The 26,322-nt window shown below is 37.4% G+C and overlaps 1 protein-coding gene across 2 annotated transcripts in view; it reads left to right on the top strand.

The window, feature by feature from the left end:
* Positions 1–26,322, top strand: part of LOC128649926 (uncharacterized) — a 433,711-nt gene that overhangs the window by 337,727 nt on the left and 69,662 nt on the right. For both annotated transcript variants that reach the window (XM_053703485.1, XM_053703484.1), the window contains 2 exons: positions 15,139–15,231; positions 15,978–16,002. In XM_053703485.1, coding sequence (XP_053559460.1) covers positions 15,139–15,231; positions 15,978–16,002 — 118 coding nt within the window. The remainder of the gene's footprint in view (positions 1–15,138; positions 15,232–15,977; positions 16,003–26,322) is intronic.

Below are 26,322 nucleotides of genomic sequence, written 5' to 3'. Positions count from 1 at the left end.
TCCTGAAAGGGACAGTCTACTCCAGAAATTGTTTCCAACAATTGGAAAGTTGTTTAAAATTGCATGCCCTATCTGAATCATGAAAGTTTAATTTTGACTAGACTGTCCCTTTAAGTCCTTTATGTCTAGCAATTAAATAACTTAGTCAAATCAAATGAAGCAGTTGATGTGCATCAGTCTTGATAAATATAATGTTCTGCTGTTTTATACCATCCCCTGTCTCCAGTCTTTCAATCCTCACAGAATCCTGAGCTTGACTATTAAATTCATTAAAGATCACATATTCCTCCACCTTTAGTGAATTAACTGCTTTTAATAATACAAGAACTAAGTAGACTTAGATGAATGGAGAAACTAGACACATATATTAGTATTTGCACTCTATGAGGCCTATCTATCAAAGTGTCAACCGCAAATACGCTGGAATTCCGCTTTGTAATTGTTGCAAGATTGATCTGACCTAGTTATCAAAGCCTAAAAACTGGAAAATGTTGAAATTCGTGACGTAACATACGAACCGGCGATCTCAACCCGTCGCAGATCGATGCTTACGTCGTTACAGATGTTCCGAATACACATTCGGCTCTATCTGACACGTTTTCCCAGTTATCAAACTTTTAACAAGTACGCTAGAGTCTTTTCTGACCCAGCGTACCTGGTTTTCAATCCGCCACCCTGGAGGCCACGGATGCCATAGAAATCAATGGGAGTCTGAAAGCAGCGAAAGCTTATGTTCGATGCTGCAAGACAAAGAAATATAACCCATTGATTTCTATGGTAGAAAACAAGTAACATTTACACCTAAAACCCTAACATAAACCCGAGTCTAAACACCCCTAATTTGCCGCCCCGACATCGCTGCAACCTAAATAAAATTTATTACCCCCTATTCCACCGCTCCCCGCCACCACTAAATAAACATATTAACCCCTAAACCTCTGGCCTCCCACATCACCACCACTAACTAAACCTATTAACCCCTAAACCGTCATCCCCCCACATCGCCAAAAACTAAATTAAGCTATTAAACCCTAAACCTAACAACCCCCTAACTTTAAATTAAAATTACAACATCCCTATCTTAATATAAATTAAAACTTACCTGTAGAATTAAAATAAACTATTTTAAACTATTAATTAACCTACCCTAACTATTATACTACAATTAAATTAAAATACCAATTAAATAAACTTAAATATTTAAATATACAAGTAAATATTATTAAAAGTACTAAATTACAGAAAAAAAACGTACACTAAGTTACAAAAGAAACAAACACTAAATTACGAGAATTTTTTTTTTTATCAAAAATAAAAAAGAATTATACCTAATCTAATAGCCCTATCAAAATTAAAAAAGCCCCCCAAAATAAAAAAACCCTAGCCTACAATAAACTACTAATGGCCCTTAAAAGGGCCTTTTGTGGGGCATTGCCCAAAAGATAACAGTTAAACCCACCACCCAGCCAACCAACCCACCTAAATAAAAAAACCTATCTAAAATAACCTAAGCTCCCCATTGCCCTGAAAAGGGCATTGTATGGGCATTGCCCTTAAAAGGGCATTTAGCTATTTTTCATGCCGAGACCCTCATCTAAAAATAAAACCCACCCAAATAAACCTTAAAAAACCCAACACTAACTCCCGACGATCCACTTACAGTTCTTGAAGTCCAGCTTGAAGGATCCATCCAGCCGGAGAAGTCCTCATCCAGGTGGCAAGAAGTCTTCATCCAGACGGCATCTTCTATCTTCATCCATCCGGCACGGAGCAGGTCCATCCTTAAGACATCCGGCGCAGAGCATCCTCTTCATACGGTCGCCGCCGTACACTGGAACTTCAATGCAAGTGACGCCATCAAAGATGGCGTCCCTTGCATTCCTATTGGCTGAAAGATTTTAATCAGCCAAAAGGAATTAGAGCTGCTAAAATCCTATTGGCTGTTCAAATTTAGACATGTATATGTATGTATTGCTATGTTTATTTATTTATGATTTATGTCACTTTACACCACCTTGCAATATAAGCATAAAATAGATAGGAATAAATTATGTAACCACTGAGATATTATATACATTTTAATAAAACACAAAAATCTAATTTCACTGAGGGGTGACAACCATTTGTGACAATATATGCATGTGCCTACCCCTGTCTAAACTTATGTAGTCTTGTTAAAGATTATTTTAGAATAAAATTCCATACATAAAATACTTGCACCAAAAATCATGCTTTATATTATCTCACAAAATGTCACCTATTTTACAATAACCCAGTTTTCTCATACAGGGCCAGATTACGAGTGGCGTGTTAACAGTTACGAGCGAGTGATGTGTGGTTTATTGCGGGTGTTTGCGTGTGACAGGTTTATAGCTCATATTACAAGTTAAAAGAAAACACGATTGCTTGAGAGCAATCGAGATTAATGCTAGGATGATTTCCACATCTTCAGAGCTCTGGTTAACTGTGTTGCGAAACGAAAAAGTTGCACATTTAACAGTACAGTTACACTCATAATAACACCACCTACTAAAAAGTATTAAAAAAAATTAGCACAAAAAAAGTTACAAGGGCTCAAATATATGAGGTCTCAGGTGTAAGAGAAAAAAAATGTGGGGGCGGAGCTTGGCCGCACTAAGATATAGCTCCTAGACCCACATTCTCCAATCCTGGATAAAGAGGACCAAAGTACCACACTCTACCCAAATTACAGAAGACCCTTACTCTCCAGGAGCCCAAGGAAGCTGGACACCGACAATTGGCCATACCGGACTACAATTCCAGCCTTCTTCAAGAGATGCTCAGGCCCACACAGAATCAGAAGGGCGCAGTGTGCTGACTTCCCCCCACTGCAGTGCAGAACAATAGCAAAGGAAACACAGGGAGGTGTCCACTCGCCACCACTGAAAAGGAGACTCTGAGGAGTGGGGATTAAAGAACGCCGCAACTCCCACATGGTCTTGCATTGACAGACGCATACAGGTCAGCTCGCTGCCACCCACACTAAAAACAGTTGCACCTATAACAAAGCTAGGCTCAATAAAAATGGTGCACCTTTAGTGCAGAGCATATACCGCAAAGCTGCACCAGATACACTTCTCCAGCTACACACAAACTCCTTATTATTGTGCTCAGTAACAGCCTGCAGCTGCACTGTGTCTCACCTCTCTATCAGCCTGTACAGCACATGGATCAGAGCTATATTCCTCAAAGCTGAATATTACATACAAGAGCAACCTAAAAAGGAGTAAGTGTTAATTCCTACAGACACCATAATAGTAGCACACCTAGGGATCTGTACCTAATATCCTACAGGCAATTCCCTTGACACCTCTGGGTGAGGGACAACACACTTCAAATTATAAGGCTCCTGTTATAATTACCTCCTTTGTTGTTACACCCCAAATCTCCAGCACAGAGATCAGTTTTGCCTGGGCAAAAGCCCAATTATTCAGAGGGTCAGACAAGGTCCAAAATGCTGCACAGCTATCTTAAACACCCTGAACCTGCTACAACGGCAGTAAGCATCAACCACCTATTACCACCCAGTCAGCAGTTACCCAGAAACAACCACATCCAAATATTTGAAAATTTAATCCCAGTTACAAAGAAGAGATCTCCACTTCATAACCTCTATCTTGAGAGAGGTAAAAATAGCATACCGATGGGGATTCCCGGTAAGCATAATTGCAACTAGAAGAGACACTACTTCCATCTTCCAAACCATGGAGGATTTAAATAGCTTCCGTAAAAACCTGAAAATCAACATCTTAATTCCGAAGGATAAACAGATGGAGAACCACAATTATTCAACCCATCAACAAGAAGGAAGCAGGCCTGCCACCAAAGGTCCCTCCTAAAGATGCCACCAAACTGCAACCTCCAATAGGACCTCAAACCCTGGACACTAAAGACACTTAATTCAGATTGCCCATGTATTTTAACTAGAGTCTGCATACAGGATGCTTTGGACTCAGGTCGTATGTTTATCTTTCTTGTTTATATAGTATGGGATTGGTGGTGGGGATACTTTCCTCATTGTTATTGTTCCTGTTGGAATTTTCTTTTTGACAGTTCAGAAAAAAGTTATTGCAATATTGAATTATATTCTACTTACTGTTACTCTTATACATCACTATTGTTGACACATTAGTACATTTGCACCTAATACTTTAGAAGTATAACATCACAATTATCTACACATATGAAAATTACACCCCTTAACTACCTTTTCTTACCCTTCCTCTCTTCTCCAATGCCACTCAATTCCCATCCTATCGGAAATTAGAGTTTCCCTACAATCCCCTATTGAGAATGGCAAAAGGAAATAATTCCATGCCACATCCACTTACACTGATCACAATAAATTTAAAAGGACTAGATAATTCAGAAAAAAAAGGTCTAAGGCATTTAGAAATTTATACAAAACAAATGGAGACATCCTATTCATATTCAGACCCACTTTAAAAGAGGTAGAGAACCAAAATTAATTAGCCAAAATACCATGTTCTTTTCCTCAGGGCGCACAAAAACTGGTGGAGTCGGCATACTCCTCAATCACAATTAAATTCCAGGCTACACATGTGGAAAAGGGATAAAAATGGAAGATACATAATAGTAATAGGACTACTTTATGAAAGACTTGTCACCTTAGTCTACTTACCAAACCAAGACCAAGATAAACACCACATTTTCAAATAAATCTCCCAGATCATTTTGGAAAACACCCTGTTCTTGTGTGGTGATTTCAACCTGCCACTAGACCCGGTTTAGATACATCTGCGGGTCACACAAGCAAACCAAAGCGAATAATTAAACCAGTAAACAGCCAACTGAAACACCTGAAAATACATAACATATGGAGATCCACTCACCCCAGAGGAAAGAATTACACCTTCTTCTCACACTCGTATAATACATACACTAGAATTAGCTATATACTGACAGACCAAACTGGACACTCCATGGTCCACGACTCTAACATACTACCGATCACCAGTGCAATGTAGAATTGACTGGCTGAATGTCCCAACGCTGTCATTTCTGTGGAAATTAGATGAATTTCTATTAGAAAACCTTTAATCAGACAAGACATAGATACTACCTTCCTAAATTACTTTAGAGAAAACTCTGATGATACCATTAACCAATGTAAACTATGGAAGGCACATAAATGTGTTGGCATTGACGTACACAGGGTGTTGAGCTTTACTTTACCAGCAGTATTTTGAACATAAAGTTGCTCTGTATCGAGTGTATTACTGATCTCTGATATACACAGACTTCCCATTAGCTAGCAACTCTACTGATCATCAAGACCACATCTTGGTTTTGGTGACCAGTAGAGTTGCTAGCTAATGAAAACTCTGTTAATATCAGAGATCAGTAATACACTCTGCAATAAGAGATATGGAGCAACTTTATGTTCAAAATACTGCTGGTAAAGTAAAGGTCATCACCCTGCATACACTAATGTACTAAGAGCAGAGGAAAGAAGACCACTTGCAAACAGCAGATACTATGGAGTTGGATACGGTTGTGGAAACTTGCGCAAGTTTGAAGGTAACCATTGATAGACTGTGACATCACCAGAAAGAGACTGTTATATGGGGATTTATATGAATATTCGCATTATTGCAACACCTGTTTCCTGATTTACCACCTAAGTGCTTTAGCGCCCTTTCCTTTTTTTTTTTTTTTTTTTAAATATTTTTATTGAGGTTTAATTCCAGCTTACAAGCATAAGATAAACAGCAGAATAGTCAAAACATACAATCCTTTCCAAGGTTAGATACACTGCATGTCATAATGGATAAATATATCTTAGCCATATAAAGACGTGGAAAATTAGAAGTAACTAAAAGGGATGCCGGAAGATAACTCTATGCCCTCCAAATTACATATAGGGCCACTTTTGGACCCTGCATTGGAACAAAGTAGAAAATGAAAAAAAAAAAGAATACAGAGGGCAATAATGGTCAAAATGAGGCCGCTCTTGGGTCTCAACATACAACCTCAGTTTTCTCATGTATATAATAGGTAGTTAAATAATGAACCATATCTTATCCATATAAAATAAACAATAAAATACTATCTGTAAAAACTTTCTATGGTGACGGATTTCAAAGCAAAGCAATCAGTTGCGTCTTAATGTAGCAATCAAGATAAAACAAATAGGGCCACTCCTGGACCCTCAGGACTATAAATAGGTCTAATGTATAACCGTAACCTGAAACATCAGAATATGACAGAGAATAAAGTCTTAAAGGTTAATCCAACAAACAGTAATAAAAAAACCATAGCTGTCATGAGGGAACTCTAAAAACTTGAGTATGAGGGTTCCAAATTTGGTATATCTAGCTCATCTGAAAACATATATATAGTCATTTTAATATCTAGTTTCATTAGGGCTATATGCTTAACTCTAATCTAACATGGTGGAGTATAATTATATTGTGCTAATACATAGCGTAAGATAACCCAGTATTGTAACATTCACTAAAGCAGTATATTGCAATCTTGCACCTCCTATTGTAAAAAGGACTATATCTAATTATAATAATAAATAATGAAGTCTTTACATCAATACTTAGAGAGGTAGAGCTGGAACTTTCAAGGCCCATGTAAGAATAAAATGATCATCCCTCATGTGCATGAGAACCGGTAAAATTGCTAGAGTAAGGATCCCTGAGCATACTATATATGTTCTATGAAATATCCTCCTATCATCTAGGAAAGGTGCTCAGGGCAAAGGAATACACTTATAATATAGCATACCTTGTAAATAAAATGCTATAAGGGGACCCAAAGCCTCTATCCAATATTAAGGGACATTAGGGTCATAAAGTGGGTGTGACTCAAGAACTAAAATTAGTGAGTACCTAGTGACTAAAGTCGTATGCAATAATGGGTTGAAAACATAATGGGGAAACATCTGCAGTCAGCAATGGGATTATATTACGATACAATAGAAGAATATCACACATAATAAAAAGCTTAATAGCTAAATTGAACAAGCAGTCTAAAGTAACATATGTCCAGATTAAATTTTCAGTAGAGGCCACACAATACAATTCACAGTACATAGATGGTCATCCATAGCTATCCTGTGAGCCAAACATATTAGAAATGTAACGTCACTGAATACAAGCCATCCAGTCAAGAGCTCACTGTAATTACAAGTAGGTTAAAATGATCTACCAGTTCCCATGATCCGGGGGGCGTCCGTTCAGTGAGCAAGGTGATATACCCAGCACCTATCCCACACCTCTCTTGACAATAGTATATACTCCAGCATTTATAAAAAAGGTGGCCGGCTGAAAAAGTAACGACACATATTCACCACTTTGAATAAAGGCTTGCCGCATGGATAATCTTCGATAGGACCTGTGAAGTTGTAGCGCCAATTTAAGACTGAGGGTCCTACTCTCCTCTTGAAGTAGTCCATCTGGCAAGTTATAAAGAGTACCAGGCTGCTCGTGTGCGGTGTCTCTTATGTTACAGTAGTTATGTAAATGCGTGACTAATGTCTGCAGCGCTCCCTCCGTGCGGTCTTGCGCAGCATGTAAATGACCCATGTCCCGTCTCCAGGGGTCGGCCGCAATCCCCGGAGCGGGGGCAGGAACAATCATTGACCGCATGCAGGGTTCTTGAAGCACCGACACAAGTGAATCTTGCGCCTGATAAGTAGGTAGCTGAGGTGTCAGTCTCCACATGTTGTTGTTAATTCTTGTGACTGCTGCACTATTAGCACATCCCAATGGTGGTCTAACTGCCTGTGTATCTCTAAGTTGTGATGGCAAGGTTAAGTCCGCCATTGTCTTGCAGAGTTTGCATTCAAAGTCCTCAAATAAAGCCAGAATGGCATGACAGAGTTCCTCCATGATCAGTAAGCTGATGGATTACGGTATAGCAGATACTTCTGAAAGCTATGTAGAAGAATTAACCCATTTCAGGATTTCTTATTACGGTATAGCAGATATAAAATTAGTGCTTCATTATGAGCTTGTAACCCAGAAGTCTGGGGGGGGGGGGGGTACTGTCTAGCGCCCTTTCCTTTTATTATTGATTTTCTGTTTTAGTATCCTGTCTAGGAAGGAGATAGGAAAAAGTTTGTAGCTTTAGGAGAATATTTCTGCAGCTAAACTCCCATATCTACACTATCACAAACTCACAAGGTACTACAAAAAACGACAGCAATAGAAATACTTCCTCAACTGTGAAAATATCTTGGCAGACAAGATGTACACAATACTGAATCACGTTGATGCCTTTTGGGCCCTGTTATCAAATGGTATAAAAGTTCGAACATATTCTGCTCCAAATAAGTGCCTATTGGAAACAAATTCAACATCACCACAAGCCTTAAAGGGACATTGTACACAAAAACTTTTATGGGGTATTTAAATAGAGGTTTAGCTGAAGATAAAGTTTGTAATTGGCATGCATTAGCTATTGTGCTGCTTAAGCTGCCAAAAATGATGAAAAGCCTTGCAGTGCTTTCACTACATAAGTATATGTACGTAATGCACACTAGTTATAGAGTTAGGGATTTTCCTTCAAATCTAACTAGCGTGTTGACTGCCAGCCCTCATGAAAACATCAGAAATGCTGCAGATCTATACAAACAGCACTCAGCTGTTTCTGCCTCACTGCTCTGTAAATCTTTGCTGGGATCTAACTCCCTCTAGCTCTCCTCACGGTTACTACGGGATGTAATTACCCTTTGCAGACAGGGAGCTGAAAATTTCACAAGCAACTCTGTGAAATATGATCTTGAGATCATTTTACAGAGTTTTTTTGTTAAAATTTCAGCTCCCTGTCTGAAAAGGGTAATTACATTCTATTTAAATACCCCATAAAAGTTTTTGCGAACAATGTCCCTTTAAGGGAAGAAAGGACTTAGGACATAAACAGCCCTAAATATCTTGAACTTCCATACTGGACTCTGATGCAATGAAAACGTCTAAATATGAATATGTATGTGTATATACTGTATATGTATATATTTATATATATATATATATATATATATATATATATATATATATATATATATATATATATATATAAATATATATATATATATATATATATATATATATATATATATATATATATATATATATATACCGTATTTATGTTTCTATGTGTGTATGTATTTATAGACATATATAATCATATAAACACATAAATACATATGTATACATATATAGACATATATATAGAAGTGCATTGGAGCCCTTTACAGTCAAGTAGATGAAAACATGTAAAATCATATTTATGCAATATTCATATTTAATAAAGTGTTATACTGTGTATTTACTGTAAATACTGTAAATATATTTAACATTACCTAGTTATGCACATAGCGGGATATGTTTTATGTATTTCCACTTATTTTGCTCTATTGACCTCTATGGGGGAATATGCTATCGCACGCGAGATGTACTAGGTTTGTCTTGTTGCGTACATCGTGTTAGCACGCAAGCAAAAACTGTTTACTTTCACCTTGTAATACGAGCGCTACCCGACAGGTGCAAAATGCTTACTTCTATCGGAGTTAGCGATTAAGTGGGAGTGTTAAGTACCACTTCACTTGTAATCTAGCCTTTATGAGTGTATCTGAACAAAGACATATCAGTTAGAGCTTCCTGTCAGGTGATTGTTTTTAATATGCCGATCACTTGACTGTTATAAGGAAATGAAACCCTAACTGGTGTCAAGTGGGGTTAGATTTTTAACTTTTATCACCAGAAATCTATGAGGAAGAGATTATCTGCTTTCAAATAAAGGGGGTCACTTATCCCTCTAGCACAAATGGGGGAGGGGACAGGGGAGGATATCTGATTCATTACAGACTCCTTTTTTCTCAGACAAAACATTTTATAGCCTCCTCTTTTCAAAAGAGGGGTCTTCTATCCATGTAAATAGTGTGGAGACTGAGGTGTTGATTTATTCTAAAGTGAAAATAACATTTTCATCATTCTTATAGAGCATGCACAACAGTTTATATTGTATACAAATATAAGTTTGGGGCTTTTTTTTCACACTTTTGCAGACCCAAAACAAAAGCACAAAAAACAAGATTTTACATGTATATTTTCAAGACTATAGAAGCAAAAAAAGTCCAGTAAATTTTCAGATACAATAAATGTAAGCACAGGTCAGGTATTTATTATGCATTGTCAAATTAAAGTCTAAAATCCAGTGCATTTAATGAGTAAGATACATTGGGGCCGATTTATAATTTGTCGGACAGACATAACCCGCTGTAAATGAACTGCTTGTGCAGATTCGTGGCCCATCGGCCTCTAGCAGGGGGTGTCAATCAACCCGATCGTATGAGATCGGGCAGATTGATATCTGCAGCCTCAGAGGCGGCGGACCAGTTAAGGAGCAGTGGTCTTATGACCGCTGCTTCTTAACTTATGTTTCCGGCGAGCCTGAAGGCTTGCGCGGAAAACTGCTGCATTAATAGCATAACAAATCGGCCACCATTGAGTTCAATTAGATAACAAATATTAGTGCCTTACAGTTACTGGACATTTCAGTATGAGGCATTTTCAGCTACTTTAAAGCAGACATCCCAACCTGCAAAAACTAATTTCAGGGAGGTGGCTTCTCCTGCTACTGCGCCGCCACCCCCCCCCCCAGTTATATATTGGACACCTTAAACCCTAAATAAGATAGAGACTTATCATTAAAGAAGCTTCCCACTAAAGTCACATAAAAAGTAGCTTTATTGCACAACCACATACAACAAACCTACGGCTAGATTTAGAGTTCTGCGGCCAAAGGGGTGCGTTAGCTACGCTGGCTTTTTTTCTCCCGCACCTTTTAAATACCGCTGGTATTTAGAGTTCACAGAAGGGCTGCGTTAGGCTCCAAAAAAGGAGCGTAGAGCATATTTACCGCCACTGCAACTCTAGATACCAGCGTTGCTTACGGACGCGGCCAGCTTCAAAAACGTGCTCGTGCACGATTCCCTCATAGCAAACAATGGGGCTGTTTGAGCTGAAAAAAAACCTAACACCTGCAAAAAAGCAGCGTTCAGCTCCTAACGCAGCTACATTGTTTCCTATGGGGAAACACTTCCTAAGTCTGCACCTAACACCCTAACATGAACCCCGAGTCTAAACACCCCTAACCTTACACTTATTAACCCCTAATCTGCCGCCCCCGTTATCGCTGACCCCTGCATATTATTATTAACCCCTAATCTGCTGCTCCGTACACCGCCGCCTGCTACGTTATCCCTGATCGGAACAACCAATAGAATGCGAGCTCAATCTGATTGGCTAATCCAATCAGCCAATCGGATTGAACTTGAATCTGATTGGCTGATTCCATCAGCCAATCAGAATTTTCCTACCTTAATTCCGATTGGCGTCCCTCGAATTCCGATTGGCTGATAGGATTCTATCAGCCAATCGGAATTAAGATAGGAAAATTCTGATTGGCTGATGGAATCAGCCAATCAGATTCAAGTTCAATCCGATTGGCTGATTGGATCAGCCAATCAGATTGAGCTCGCATTCTATTGGCTGATCGGAACAGCCAATAGAATGCGAGCTCAATCTGATTGGCTGATTGGATCAGCCAATCGGATTGAACTTGAATCTGATTGGCTGATTCCATCAGCCAATCAGAATTTTCCTACCTTAATTCCGATTGGCTGATAGAATCCTATCAGCCAATCGGAATTCGAGGGACGCCATCTTGGATGACGTCCCTTAAAGGAACCTTCATTCTTCAGTTGGACGTCGAACGAAGAGGATGGATCCGCGCCGGAGGTCTTCAAGATCAGCCGCTCGTCATCCGATGGAACAACATAGAAGATGCGGCTTGGATGAAGATGTTTGCCGGTCCGGATGTCCTCTTCTGCCCGGATAGGATGAAGATTTCTTCCCGAAGATGGACTTCTTCATGTGCCGCTTGGATTCAGACTTCAGCCGGAGGATGGACGTCACTCTTCAGCCCCTGCTTGGGCTTGGAGGAAGATTTCGGAGGCTCTTCTGGACAGATCGGGACCTGGTGTGGTGAAGACAAGGTAGGGAGATCTTCAGGGGCTTAGTGTTAGGTTTATTTAAGAGGGGTTTGGGTTAGATTAGGGGTATGTGGGTGGTGGGTTGTAATGTTGGGGGGGTATTGTATGGTTTTTTTTTACAGGCAAAAGAGCTGAATTCTTTGGGGCATGCCCCGCAAAGGGCCCTTTTCAGGGCTGGTAAGGTAAAAGAGCTTTGAACTTTTTTAATTTAGAATAGGGTAGGGCATTTTTTTATTTTGGGGGGCTTTGTTATTTTATTAGGGGGCTTAGAGTAGGTGTAATTAGTTTAAAATTGTTGTAATATTTTTCTAATGTTTGTAAATATTTTTTTATTTTTTGTAACATAGTTCTTTTTTATTTTTTGTACTTTAGTTAGTTTATTTAATTGTATTTATTTGTAGGTATTGTATTTAATTAATTTATTGATAGTGTAGTGTTAGGTTTAATTGTAACTTAGGTTAGGATTTATTTTACAGGTCATTTTGTAATTATTTTAACTAGGTAGCTATTAAATAGTTATTAACTATTTAATAGCTATTGTACCTGGTTAAAATAAATACAAAGTTGCCTGTAAAATAAATATTAATCCTAAAATAGCTACAATATAATTATAATTTATATTGTAGCTATATTAGGGTTTATTTTACAGGTAAGTATTTAGCTTTAAATAGGAATAATTTATTTAATAAGAGTTAATTTATTTCGTTAGAATAAAATTATATTTAAGTTAGGGGGGTGTTAGTGTTAGGGTTAGACTTAGCTTTAGGGGTTAATACATTTATTAGAATAGCGGTGTGGTCCGGTCGGCAGATTAGGGGTTAATAATTGTAGGTAGGTGGAGGCGACGTTGGGGGTGGCAGATTAGGGGTTAATAAATATAATATAGGGGTCGGCTGTGTTAGGGGCAGCAGATTAGGGGTACATAGGTATAATGTAGGTTGCGGCGGTGTACGGAGCGGCAGATTAGGGGTTAAAAAAATATGCAGGTGTCAGCGATAGCGGGGGCGGCAGATTAGGGGTTAATAAATATAATATAGGGGTCGGCGATGTTAGGGGCAGCAGATTAGGGGTACATAGGGATAACGTAGCTGGCGGCGGTGTACGGAGCGGCAGATTAGGGGTTAAAAAATTTTAATAGAGTGGCGGTGATGTGGGGGGACCTCGGTTTAGGGGTACATAGGTAGTTTATGGGTGTTAGTGTACTTTAGAGCACAGTAGTTAAGAGCTTTATAAACCGGCGTTAGCCCAGAAAGCTCTTAACTACTGACTTTTTTCTGCGGCTGGAGTTTTGTCGTTAGATTTCTAACGTTCACTTCAGCCACGACTCTAAATACCGGCGTTAGAAAGATCCCATTGAAAAGATAGGATACGCAAATGGCGTAGGGGGATCTGCGGTATGGAAAAGTCGCGGCTGCAAAGTGAGCGTTAGACCCTTTCCTGACTGACTCTAAATACCAGAGGGCGGTAAAAACCAGCGTTAGGAGCCTCTAACGCTGGTTTTGACGGCTACCGCCCAACTCTAAATCTAGCCTCTTTTTTCCAGTAATCGTACGCTTGTTGAATGCTCAAATATTTTAGAATATGAAGTTTAATTAGGTGCAGTAAATAAGGTAGTATTTGTGTTTTATTTTTATTAAAATCAGTGGGGGCTTTTTGGTTACTGATGCATGCTTTGAGGGTTCTATAACGTCCCAGCAACTAAAGGCATTCCTTAAAGAAACACTTTTCCGGATTTGGGCCACATTGGATCATGGTATTTCGAGTTTCAGGGAGATTGCATTCCATTTGCTGGCATCAGGGAGCCGATATTACAATCAGGGAGACTCCCTGAACTTCAGGGAGACTTGGGATGTCTGTTAAAGGGACACACAAGTAATTTTATTTATACAGATAGAGAATCTCATTTTAAACAACTTTTCAATTTACTTCCATTAAGAAAACGTGTACAGTATTTTTATATTCACACTTTTGAGACACCATGCTTCTGAGCATGTGCAAAGATTCACAGAATATAGGTATATGCATTTGTGATTGGCTGATGGTTGTCACATGATACAGGCGGAATGGAAATAGACATAACTGAAATTTGTCAGAAAAAAATGTTCTACTCATTTAAAGTTCAGACTAAGGGGCCTATTTATCAAGGGCTGAATGGCCCCAGATGCCCCTGTTTCTGTGGAAGTCTTCAGGCTTGCCGGAAACAGCAGTTAAGAAGCAGCGGTCTTAAGACCTCCTTAACTAGTCCGCCACATCTGAGGCTGCGGACAACAATCAACCCGATCAGACACCATCGGGTTGATTGACACCCCCTGCTTTTAGTGGCAGATGGACATTTTCTTTATTTACTGGTCCTTTAACATTACTTTAGTCTGTTAATAAAGCGTAAAATGATTACTAGAGGGAGCCTCTTGCAGAAGACACTGACACAAAAAGCACTTAGCACCACTAGGTTCAAGTAACTATATGAAGCACTAAAGTTACTGATGAAATACTGACTTGAGAATTTTAAAACAGATTTTTTTTTTACAATGAAACACTAGTTATTGACAAAATGGATTTCATTTGTTTATTCATCTAGCAGGTATGTTTACACATTTTTAAATTCAAACTTAGAGGAACAAGAAACCCAACATTTTTCTTTCATGATTCAGATTGATCGTAAAATTTTAAACAACTTTCCAATTTACGTCTATTATCTAATTTGCTTCATTCTCTTGATAACCTTTGTTGAAGAAGCAGCAATGCACTACTGGGAGCTTGCTGAATGCCAATTACAAAAGGCATTAATGTGTAGCCACCAATCAGCAGCTTCTGAACCTACCTAGGTATATTTTTCAACAAAGGATACAAATAGAACAAAACAAATGAAATAATATAAATACATTGGAAAGTTATTTAAAATCGCATGATCTATCTGAAACACGAAATAACAGAATTGTGTTTCATGTCCCTTTAATGTGAGAGCAATAGAGCATAGAGGTTATCTTTGACAACAGTTATGTAATGCCAATAAAAACAAGGAGTAATATGTGAGTGACACTTACAGGGCAACGGTAATAAACTAACGTAATGTTTTCTCTTACCTATAGGAATTGTGACGGTTGTGTGTATTCTCCTGGCTGTAATCATTTCTATAGTAATTGCTGTATTTCTCTACAAGATATGCCAGAGAAAGACCCCAGGTAAGAACTGTTTTAATGAAACTTTCTTGACTTTATCCATCATCAACTTGTATATAAAATTAAATAAATAAATCAGGTGAGGCAGGGGTAAGGAAAAGGGGATCTTAAGTCCTAAAATTATATATTTATATATATACAGTGTATACGAATCCTTGTTTTCCCCCGGGGCGTTCAGCCCCTTTGCACAAACGTCACGGCCCGGGGGAAACAATGATTCGTTCTTTTAAGAATCTTCATCTGTCAATCAATTTGACAAAATGCCGGGCGGGAGAAATGCGCTTATCGTCGGAGCGTTCAAAAGGTAAAGATTTAAAAAAAATAATGAAATCTAAAAAATTTGATGAATTAAACCCACCCTCATTTTGCAAAGTTTATCCGATGCCATGGGGTAGTTGAGTGAAGTTGACCTTCACTTTAATGTTAACAATATGTGCTTCTAATGTGCAAAAGACTTGCATTCTTTGTTTTACTACTTCTTGTACAAGTGTCTGCACTTTATCATAGTCACAGAGAGTATAGATTGCTGATAAATTTGAACTTTTATAAAAGGAAATGCCTGAAAGCAAAGTGCAGTAAAACAAAATGCAAAGCAAAAAGCAGTCAAACGCAAAGCAACTCTGGGAACCACTGATGTGTCACATCATACTATATCATGCTATACTATACTGCCATCTATTTATAGTGTGACATCATTATAATTATTTCTACATATAAATTGTAATAATATATAACATTTTCTGTTTTAGTTGTAGAGCAAGCTGGAACAAAAACGTAAGTATGAGCTTTAAAGTAACATGAATATACATACTATTAAATTTGTTTTTTAAATGTCACACCTCCTCTATTCATAAAAACTGTTTTTTTTTAAATATCTAGGATACAGAGTATTAAGACAGCAAAATCAGCTGTCTAATTTAATGTTTCAAATTCTATATTCAGTTTGATTCATTTGTAGCATGGAACCCACAAATTAATATTTAGATTGATAGATGAGATAGATAGATAGATAGATAGATAGATAGATAGATAGATAGATAGATAGATAGATAGATAGATAGATAATGTGTGTATATCTTTTTGATGACATATATATTGCTATTGACATTTGACATCAATATTAAAGGGACAGTAAAGTAAAAATTTTTTTTTTTTCATGATTTAAATAGGGCATGTAATTTTAAACAACTTTCCAATTTACTTTTATTACCAATTTTGCTTTGTTCTCTTGGTATTCTTAGTTGAAAGCTAAATCTAGGAGGTTCATGCGCTAATTTCTTAGACCTTAAAGACTGCCTCTTATCGGAAAGCATTTTGACAGTTTTTTCACCACTAGAGGGCGTTAGTTCATGTGTTTCATATAGATAACATTGAGCTCTGGTACGTGAAGCTCCTAAGAGCAAGCACTGATTGGCTAAAAATGCATGTCTGTCAAAAGAACTGAAATAAGGGTGCAGTTTGCAGAGGCATAGATATAAGGTAATCACAGAGGTAAAAAGTATATTATTATAACTGTGTTGGATATGCAAAATTGGGGAATGGGTAATAAAGGGATTATCTACCTTTTTAAACAACAAAAATTCTGGTGTTTACTGTCCCTTTAATTATATCCATTGCATCAATGGTAATATAAGATGAAATCTATTCACCCTTGCATTTCCTTCACACATTTGTTTTACATTAAAGGGACATTGTACACACTTTGCATACATGTTTTGTAGATTATCCATTTATATAGCCCATCTGGGTGTGTTTTTGTAAATATAAAATATATAGTTTTGTTTATTTTTAAACAGCATTGTGCTGATTTTCAGACTCCTAATCAAGCCCCAACGTTTTAGATTTATACTGATTTACTTCTGTTTGTATAATGGGACTTTTCAAATGCAGGTGAGAGGGCAGGGGTGAGGTTCTGCACTCAGCACCTTTGCGTGGGTGTCCCTGCCTAACCTCATTAACAGTGCTTTACTGGGAGTTTCTAAGTCAGTTTTTAAAAGGTTTTATACTAGATTTTTATATTGGTATCCATGCATATTCCTTCTTTACATGCAGTTAAATGACAATTGGTGTATACTGTCCCTTTAAGCATTATCTTGCTTTTTATCATTCTGGGCTAGATTATGTGTCATGCTAACGTTAGAGTGCACGCAATATTGAAATATCGTACCAGTGTTAATGTGCAAGCGTATTACAAGCTGAAAATAAACGAGACAGCACAAATGCAAACTAAATTTGTGCGTTTGAAGACCTTGCGTAAAGGGTTAGGACTAAAAAAAGTTGCATTAAACACAACAGAAATACATTAAAATAAAGTTTTACACCCATATATACATTACTAATAAAATTAATCATAGAAATAAGATTCCTAGCTGACTGTATTCACTGTAAGTTATTTTTTTTTCGCGGCTGTTTATTAACTATGTTGTTTAATTGTATACATTGCTGGATTTAAATAAATATATAAAAAATAAATTAAAAAAATCATAGAAATATTAAAAATAAAACGTTATAAGTGTTAAAAAGTATATCGTATATGACAAGGTGTTTAAATGGAAAGGGCTATAATAAATATATAGATATAACTGTATATTCATGTCTAAATATGTGTGTATATATACATATGTATATATGTGCATATATGTGTATTTATGTTTATATGTGTATATACATACATATATATATATATATATATATATATATATATATATATATATATATATATATATATATATATATATATATATATACATAAACACATGAATACATATGTATATATACTTTGGAGCCTTTTCCACTGAAATACCTGAAAAAATAAAAAATAATTTGTAATACATTTTTAATATTTCATGCTGTGTTTTACTGTGTATGTATTTTACACTCTAATGTTCTCCCCATTATATATATCACATTATATATATATATATATATATATATATATATATATATATATATATATATATATATATAAATATACATATATATATATATACATATATATATATATATATATATATAATTATATATATATATGTATATATATATATATATATATACTGTATGTGTATATATATGTATATATATATATATATATTTTACAAAATAATCATCAGATACATATAGAAATATATAATTAAAACTAAATAAAACATGTTCTTCTATGTGAAGAACATTGGAATGCAAAATATTCATATCTACCTTCGGTTAGTGCAGTTGGTCTAACACTGTGTCGGGTTAGCATGCAAGAGAAAAGTATTAGTTTTTTATCAGTTTGAGTGCACCATTGAAGTCTACAGGGATAAGAATTTAATGCAGTTGTGATATAGAAATCTTGAAGTTGCTTTTAACTTGTAATATCCACGTTAACCTGCACGCATGGAAAGTTTACTTCTGGTGGTGTTTGTGCGTGAGCACAAATGCTAAATACTGCGCACTTGTAATATGGCTCTCTGTTTCTTTTCCTTCAATACATTGTTTAGCTTTTTTATAACCCAATAGGTACACTGAAAGTTTAGTATTTTTAAATCTTTTAAAAAGATAAATACAGAAAGCAAGTTCATATGTCTCATAAATTATGATGGAAGTGCACAGATTCAAAAGTAATAAAGTATTTCAATATTTTCATTTAACCAGCATTTCACATATTGGTGATAAACTCATATTAGTTCCTTAATGGGACAGTCTACTTGAAAATGTTTATTGTAAAAAAAAAAGATGATTATATTATTATTATTTAAGTCATCAGTTATTTGTAGAGCGCCAACAGATTCTTAAGCGCTATAAACAAATGTTATGCAAGGTAAAATTATAGGGAACATGTAGGCAGAGGGCCCTACCAAGAGTTGCACTGTTGTAGTCAGCTCTCATGATGGTGATCTACAAATAGCTGGGCTCATATACTTACATTTAAGTTCAAGGGGATAACAAAGGAGTAGAGGAACTGAGGTTAGAAAAGTTTAGCATATGTTGTATGTATCTCTGAACAGTTTTGAAACTTTCAAAACTCGGGCAGAGTTTTGAGGAGTGAGTCGGAGAACACCACAAAATTGGGGCCAGTCTGGAAAAGTCCTGTAGACAAGAACATGAGGACGTAACGAGAGAGGAAGAGAGAAGGAGATTGTGATCAGAGCGATGGGGACGGGAGGGAGAGTATCTGGAGATAAGGTCTGAGATATAGGGGGAGCAGTGCGATTGAGGGCCTTGTATGTCAAAGTTAGAATTTAGTGTTTAATTCTGGAGGCTAGAGGAAGCCAGTGAAGGGATTGGCAGAGAGGTTCAGCAGATGACGAGTTACGTGTATGGAAGATGAGTCTGGCAGAGGCATTCATTATGAATTGTATAAGAGCTAGATAGCAGTTAGGGGGACCAGAGAGGATGGGGCTGCAGTAGTCAAAGCAGGAAAGGGTGAGATAGTGGATTAAAATCTTAGTTGTGTCTTGTGTGAGGAAGAATTTTGGAGATGCTTTTAGGGTAGAAGCAGCAGCAATTGTCTAAGGAGTGAAGAAGTATCTGAGTCAAGTGTGACCCCAAGACATAGGGCATGCAGGGTAATGATGGAATTATTGACAGTTCTAGAAAAATTGGAGGTGGATATTTTGGGAGAAGGGGGGAAATAAGGAGTTCAATTCTGGGGAGACTAAGTTTAAGGTAGTGAGAGGAAATCCAAGATAAGATATGAGAGAAACAGTTAGTGACACCAACTAGCTAGAAATAAAATATGTTTGGTGCAGAGAGGTAGATTTGGGTGTCATCAGCATACAAATTATATTGAAACCAGTAGGACATTATTAAGAAACTTAATGATGATGTATAGATTTAGAACAGAAGGGTACAAAGGATAGTGCCGTGTTGTACCCCAAAAGAAAGTGGTAAAGGGGCAGATAATGCACTAGGGAAGGCTACACTAAAGGTATAGTTAAACAAGTAGGAAGAGAACCACAAGAGAGCTGTGTCACAAGGATGCAGACAGATCAAGGGGGATTATGCAGAGAGAAGTGGCCTTTTGATTTTTATGTAAGTAGGTTGTTGGTAACCTTAATGATTGCTGTCTTTGTGGAGTATTGGGGGCAAAATCCAGATTGCAGTGGGTTAAGGAGGGAGTTTAATGTAAGGAAATGTAATAGATGTGTAAATACTAGTTTTTCTAGAAGTTTTGAGACAAGCAGAAGTAGGGAAATAGGGCGGTAGTTGGATGGGGAGGTTTGATTTTTTTTTTTGAGGACAGGTGTGACCAGTGCATGTTTTAGAGATGAGGGAAATATACCTGTGCTGAGAGAGAGGCTGAACATGTCTGTGAGTATATGGGTAGAAGAAAAGGAGGGGAATAGCTGTGAGGGGATGGGATCAAGGGGATAGGTATTGAGGTGAGAGGATAGTATAAGTGCAGAAACTTCATACTCAGTAACAGGGGTGAAAGAGCTGAATTTATGGCTTTGTGGGTTTTGGATGATTGCAAGTCTTTGGGGGGTGGAGTCTGTTACTATGTTAAGAGATGATTTTGTTTCTTATGGAATCAATTTTGTTGTTGAAGTGGCTGGAAAAATTTTGAGCTGAGAGAGAAGTTGTAATAGGAGGTGGGTGGAGAAGAGTATTGAAAGTGGAGAACAGACATTTTGGGTTTGAAGAAAGAGTAGAGATAAGAGTAGAGAAGTAATCTTGCTTAGAGAGGTTAAGGGCAGAATAGGAGGAGTTCAAGATGAACTTGTAGTGAAGAAAGTCAGCTGTACACTGAGATTTTCTCCATTGTCACTCATCAGTGAGGGCACATCCTCATAGGTAGCATGTCAGTGAGGAATGCCAGGGCTGAGCATGAGTGTGGGACTTCCGAGCTATGGTAGGAGGGGCCAAATTGTCAAGAACCAATGTAAAGTTGAAATTGTAGTGTCAGATAGATTGGTCAGGACAGAAAAAGGAGGAGCTAGAAGAAAGCAGAGGTTTGAGAGTGTTTGAGAGCTGTTGTTGATCGAGTGACTTAGTGCTTCTGGGGAGTTTGGTGTTAGGGGAAGATGGTGAGAAAGTTATAGGGAGTGATGTAAAGATGCAAGAGATGATGGTAAGAAAGAAGAAAAGGGGAATTTGTGAAGGTAGTTGCCATCTTTGTGAATGGGAAAATCAGTTATTTGTGACAGACTTAAAGGGATAGTAAACACCAAAAATGTTATTGTTTAAAAAGATAGATAATCCCTTTATTTACCATTCCCCAGTTTTGCATAATAAACACTGTTATAGAAATATACTTTTTACCTCTAATTCCCTTGTATCTAAGCTTCTGCAGACTGCCTCCTTATCTCAGATCTTTTGACAGACTTGAATTTCAGGCAATTAGTGCTGACTCTTAAATAACTTCACATGCGTGAGCACAATGTTATTTATATGAAACACATCAACTAACGTCCTCTAGCTGTGAAAAACTGTCAAATGCATTTAGATAAGAGAAAGCATTGAAGGGCTTAGAAATTAGCATATGAGCCTACCTAGGTTTAGCTTTCAACTAAGAATACCAAGAGAACAAAGCAAATTTGATAATAAAAGTAAATTGGAAAGTTGTTTAAAATTACATCCCCTATATCAGGGTTCTTCAAACCAAGGGTCGGGACCCATTACTGGGTCGCAACAATATGTTTACACATGTGTGGTGTGTTGTGTGTGTGTTGTATGAAAGTGTGTGTGGTGTTTGTGTGTTGTATTAGATTGTGTGTGGTGTGTGTGTGTGGTGTGTGTGGGTTGTATGAGAGTTTGTGAGGTGTGTGTGGGTTGTATGAGTGTGTGTGGAGTGTGTATGTGTTGTATGAGAGTGTGTGTGGTGTGTTTATTGTATGAGTGTATGTGGTGTGTGTGTTTTATATTAGTGTATGTGGTGTGTGTGTGTTTTATATTAGTGTGTGTGGTGTGTGGGTTGTATAAGAGTGTGTGATGTGTGTCTGTTGTATGAGAGTGTGTGATGTGTGTTCTATTACCTTTTACAACACTTTCAAGTTTGACTACAATGAGGAATATTGTACACACACATTGTAGTCACTTTGCCAAAAATTGCAGCTATCTTGTTGCATAATACTTTAGAAATTTTCAGACTAAGGGGCCGATTTATCACAGCCCGAATGGGGCCGTATACCCCTGTTTCCGTACGAGCCTTCAGGCAAAGTTAGTAAATCGCCCCCCAAGGAATGGATACAAATAGGGTTGCGAAGGTATATGGTATCATTGCACTGGGTCTTGGGAAAAAGTTTGAAGAACCCTGCCCTATATGAATCGTGAAAGTTTAATTTGGACTTTACTATCTCTTTTAAAAAGGAAGTGAGTTGGAGAAGTTGTTTTTCAGAGGAGCCATTGGGATTGACAATAGGAAGGCTGAAGTCCCCAAGAATGAGGGCATGTGTGTCTGAGGGAGAGTGACATAAGATGAAATACAGATTTGCAGTATTGAGAGTATTTTGTGGGTGGGGTGCAGAGAGCAGAGAGAGTGTTTAGGAACGTGTGAAGTTTGTGAGTGCAAAAGTGAGGTGAGGGTAAAAGAGATGGGCCAATGAACAGTGCAGGTGGTGGGGTGAGGAGTAAATTAATAAAGTAGTTTGTTATAGAGACGAGAGGTAACAAAAGGGAAGATAAAGATATTGAGCATTTTTACAAAAGGGAAACAGTGAAACACATAAAACACAGTATTACAATTAGTTTTGCTTAATAAGCAGCATTGTGGTGAGTACTGAGTATAATAATTCTTGTATAATTATTTTGCCTAATTCATAATGCCTCACTTATTAAATGCTCACTTCAGAAATGTGAACATTTGATATTACAATAATGCTAATCCAGCAATGCTTCCCCATAGAAGTATTAGATTCAAAGCATTCAGCCGAGTCCACTAAATAAGTTAATGACATGATAAATGACAGTCAAAAGGCCAATCGTTTACCAATGATTTGCGGTAAGTTAAGTTAAAGGGACAGTCTACACCGGAATTGTTATTGTTTAAAAGGATAGATAATACCTTTATTTCCCATTCCCCAGTTTTGCATAACCAACAGTTTTATTAATATACTTTTTACCTCTGTAATTACCTTGTATCTAAGCCTCTGCAGACTGCCCCTAATCTAAGTTCTTTTGACAGACTAGCATTTTAGCCAATCTGTGCTGACTCCTAGGTAACTCCACTGACGTGAGCACAATATTGTCTATATGGCACTAACGCCTTCTAGGTGGGAAAAACTGTAAAAATGCCCTGAAATGACAGGCGGCATTCAAGGGCATAAAAATTAGCATATGAGCCTACCTAAGTTTAGCTTTAAACTAAGATTACCAAGAGAACAAAGTGATAAAAGTGAATTGGAAAGTTGTTTAAAATTGCATGCCCTATCTGAATCATGAAAGTTTAATTTTGACTTGACTGTCCCTTTAAAATAAACAGACAATATAATTTGTAGGGGGCTGAGATTATACCATTAGTTAACGTATACATTTAGGAACTGTAGCAAATATTGAAAAGGTTTGAACGTCTCATAGCTAACGACAAGACATTATCACATATTATATATAATATTATCACAGTAAATACAGAATTTAACAGACTACAAACACATACCAAAAGAGACAGGGGAGAAAAGCCCAGAAAGCATTGAATATTGCCACAGATGTTACAGGACTCTATTCACATACCAAAAGAGAGTTACACAGGGGAGGAAAACCCAGAAAGCAGTGAATAGTGTTATAGGACTCAATTCACATAACTGAAAGCAGAAGAGAGAGAATAGGGTTAACTTGATGTAGTGTGCATTCCTTCAGCAGATGTCAATAGGCATTTTTTTAGTTTATTAAGCAGCAGTGTGGTGAGCATTGAGTAAAACTCTTATATAATTATTTTGCCTAATTCTTATTGCCTCACTTATAAAATGCTCACTTAAGAAAACAAAAATGATAATGATAAAAAAAGAAAGATAATCCCTTTATTACCCATTCCCCAGTTTTGCATAACTAACACTGTGGTTACCTTCTAAGTCTCTGCGGACTGCCATCTTATCTCAGTTCTTTTGACGGACATGCATTTTAGCCAATCAGTGCTGACTAGCGATGTCTAGCTGTGAAAACTGTCAAAATACACGGAGATAAGAGGCGGCCTTCAACGACTTAGAAATCTGTTTATGAGCCTACCTAGGTTTAGCTTTCAACAAAGAATACCAAGAGAACAAAGCAAATGTTATGATAAAAGTAAATAAAAAAAGGGCCAGATTACAAATGGAGTGCTATTTAATTCTCCTGCTCGAGCATTAACTGCGCTAGAAGTACATTTTTGCCCGCATCGGGTTGCGCTCGTATTATGAGTTGAAAGTAAAAATGTATTGCATGCGTGCTAGCCCGATACGTGCAAAAAGCTGAACTTACCTATTCCCCTATAGAAGTCAATGGAGAAAAAAAAGTGGAAAAAACACCCCACTTTCACTCTAACCCGAACGCATATTCTCAAGTGCGCTAATCTGACATAAAAATATGAATATTTCTCACACACACACACATATATATATGGAAAAGAAGTTACACCTTCTTTGAATTCTATGGTTTTACCTATCAGGACATAACAATCATCTGGTCCTTAGAAGGTCTTAAAATTAGGTAAATACAACCTCAGATGAACAACATCACACAACATTTTACACTGTGACATGATTTATTAAGCAAAAGCAAAGCCAAAATGGAGAAGCCATGTTTGAAAAAATAAGTACACCCTTACTGCTTCCATAGGAATTAAGAGGCTAAGTAACAGCCAGGTGCTGCTAATCAAATGCCCTTGATTAATTGATCATTATCAAGTGTGACCACCTCTATAAAAGCCAAAGTTTTAGCAGTTTGCTGGTCTGAAGCATTCAGGTGTGTGTTAAAGGGGCAGTAAACCTAAAAAATAATGTTATATAATTCTGCACATAGTGCAGAATTATATAACATTATCATAGCGCAAACATTATCCATCAAAGTATTGCTGCAATATTTTATTTTCATTTACTATTTTACAGACCGCCGCTCCTTACTCTACTGAGTCGGGCCGATCGCGCCATTAAACTAGATGTAGCTCTCTCCCACTACCGAGACCAGCTCAGTAGAGTAAGGAGCGGTGGTCTGTAAAATGGTAAATGAAAATAAAATATTGCAGCAATACTTTGATGAATAATGTTTGTGCTAAAATAATGTTATATAATTCTGCACTATGTGCAGAATTAAATAACATTATTTTTTAGGTTTACTGCCCCTTTAACACAATGCCAAGGAGCAAAGACATCAGCGATGATTTTAGAGAAGCAATTGTTGCTGCCCATCAATCTAGAAATGGTATAAGGCCATTTCCAAACAATTTAAAGTCCATCATTCTACAGTGAAAAGATTATTCACAAGTGGAAACCATTCAAGACAGTTGCCAATTTTCCCAGGAGTGTACGTACTAGCAAATTCACCCCAAGGTAAGATGGTGCAATTCTCACAGAAATTGCAAAGAACCCAAGAGTTGCATCACTGACTCTACAGACCTCAACATGTATACCAAAACGTTCATGACCATACAATTCGAAAAAGACTGAACTAGTATGGTTTGTATGGAAGGGTTGCCAGGTTGAAAGCCTCTTCTCTCTAAAAAAAAACATGGCAGCATGGCTTAGCTTTGCAAATTTGCATCTGATCAAAACAAAAGACTTCTGGAACAATGTCCTTTGGACAGACAAGACAAAAGTAGAGATGTTTAGCCATAATGCACAGCACCACGTTTGGTGAAAACCAAACACAGCATATCAGCACAAACACCTCATACCACCTGCCAAGCATTGTCGTGGAGGGGTAATGATTTGGACTTGTTCTGCAGCCACATGACCTGGGCACCTTGCAGTCATTGAGTCGACCATGAACTCCTCTGTATACCAAAGTATTGTAGAGTCAAATGTGAGGCCATCTGTCTGACAGCTAAAGCTTGGCCCAAATTGGGCCATGCAACAGGATAATGATTCCAAGCACACCAGCAAATCTACAACAGAATGGCTGAAAAATAAAAGATTTTGCAATGGCCCAATCAAAGTCCAGTCCTCAACCCGATTGAAATGCTGTAGTGGGACCTTAAGAGAGCTGTAC

This window comes from Bombina bombina, chromosome 2, assembly GCF_027579735.1.
Source record: "Bombina bombina isolate aBomBom1 chromosome 2, aBomBom1.pri, whole genome shotgun sequence".
Lineage (NCBI taxonomy): Eukaryota > Metazoa > Chordata > Amphibia > Anura > Bombinatoridae > Bombina > Bombina bombina.
Note: the sequence above shows the minus strand (reverse complement) of the source record. Positions and strands in the feature narration are given on the sequence as shown.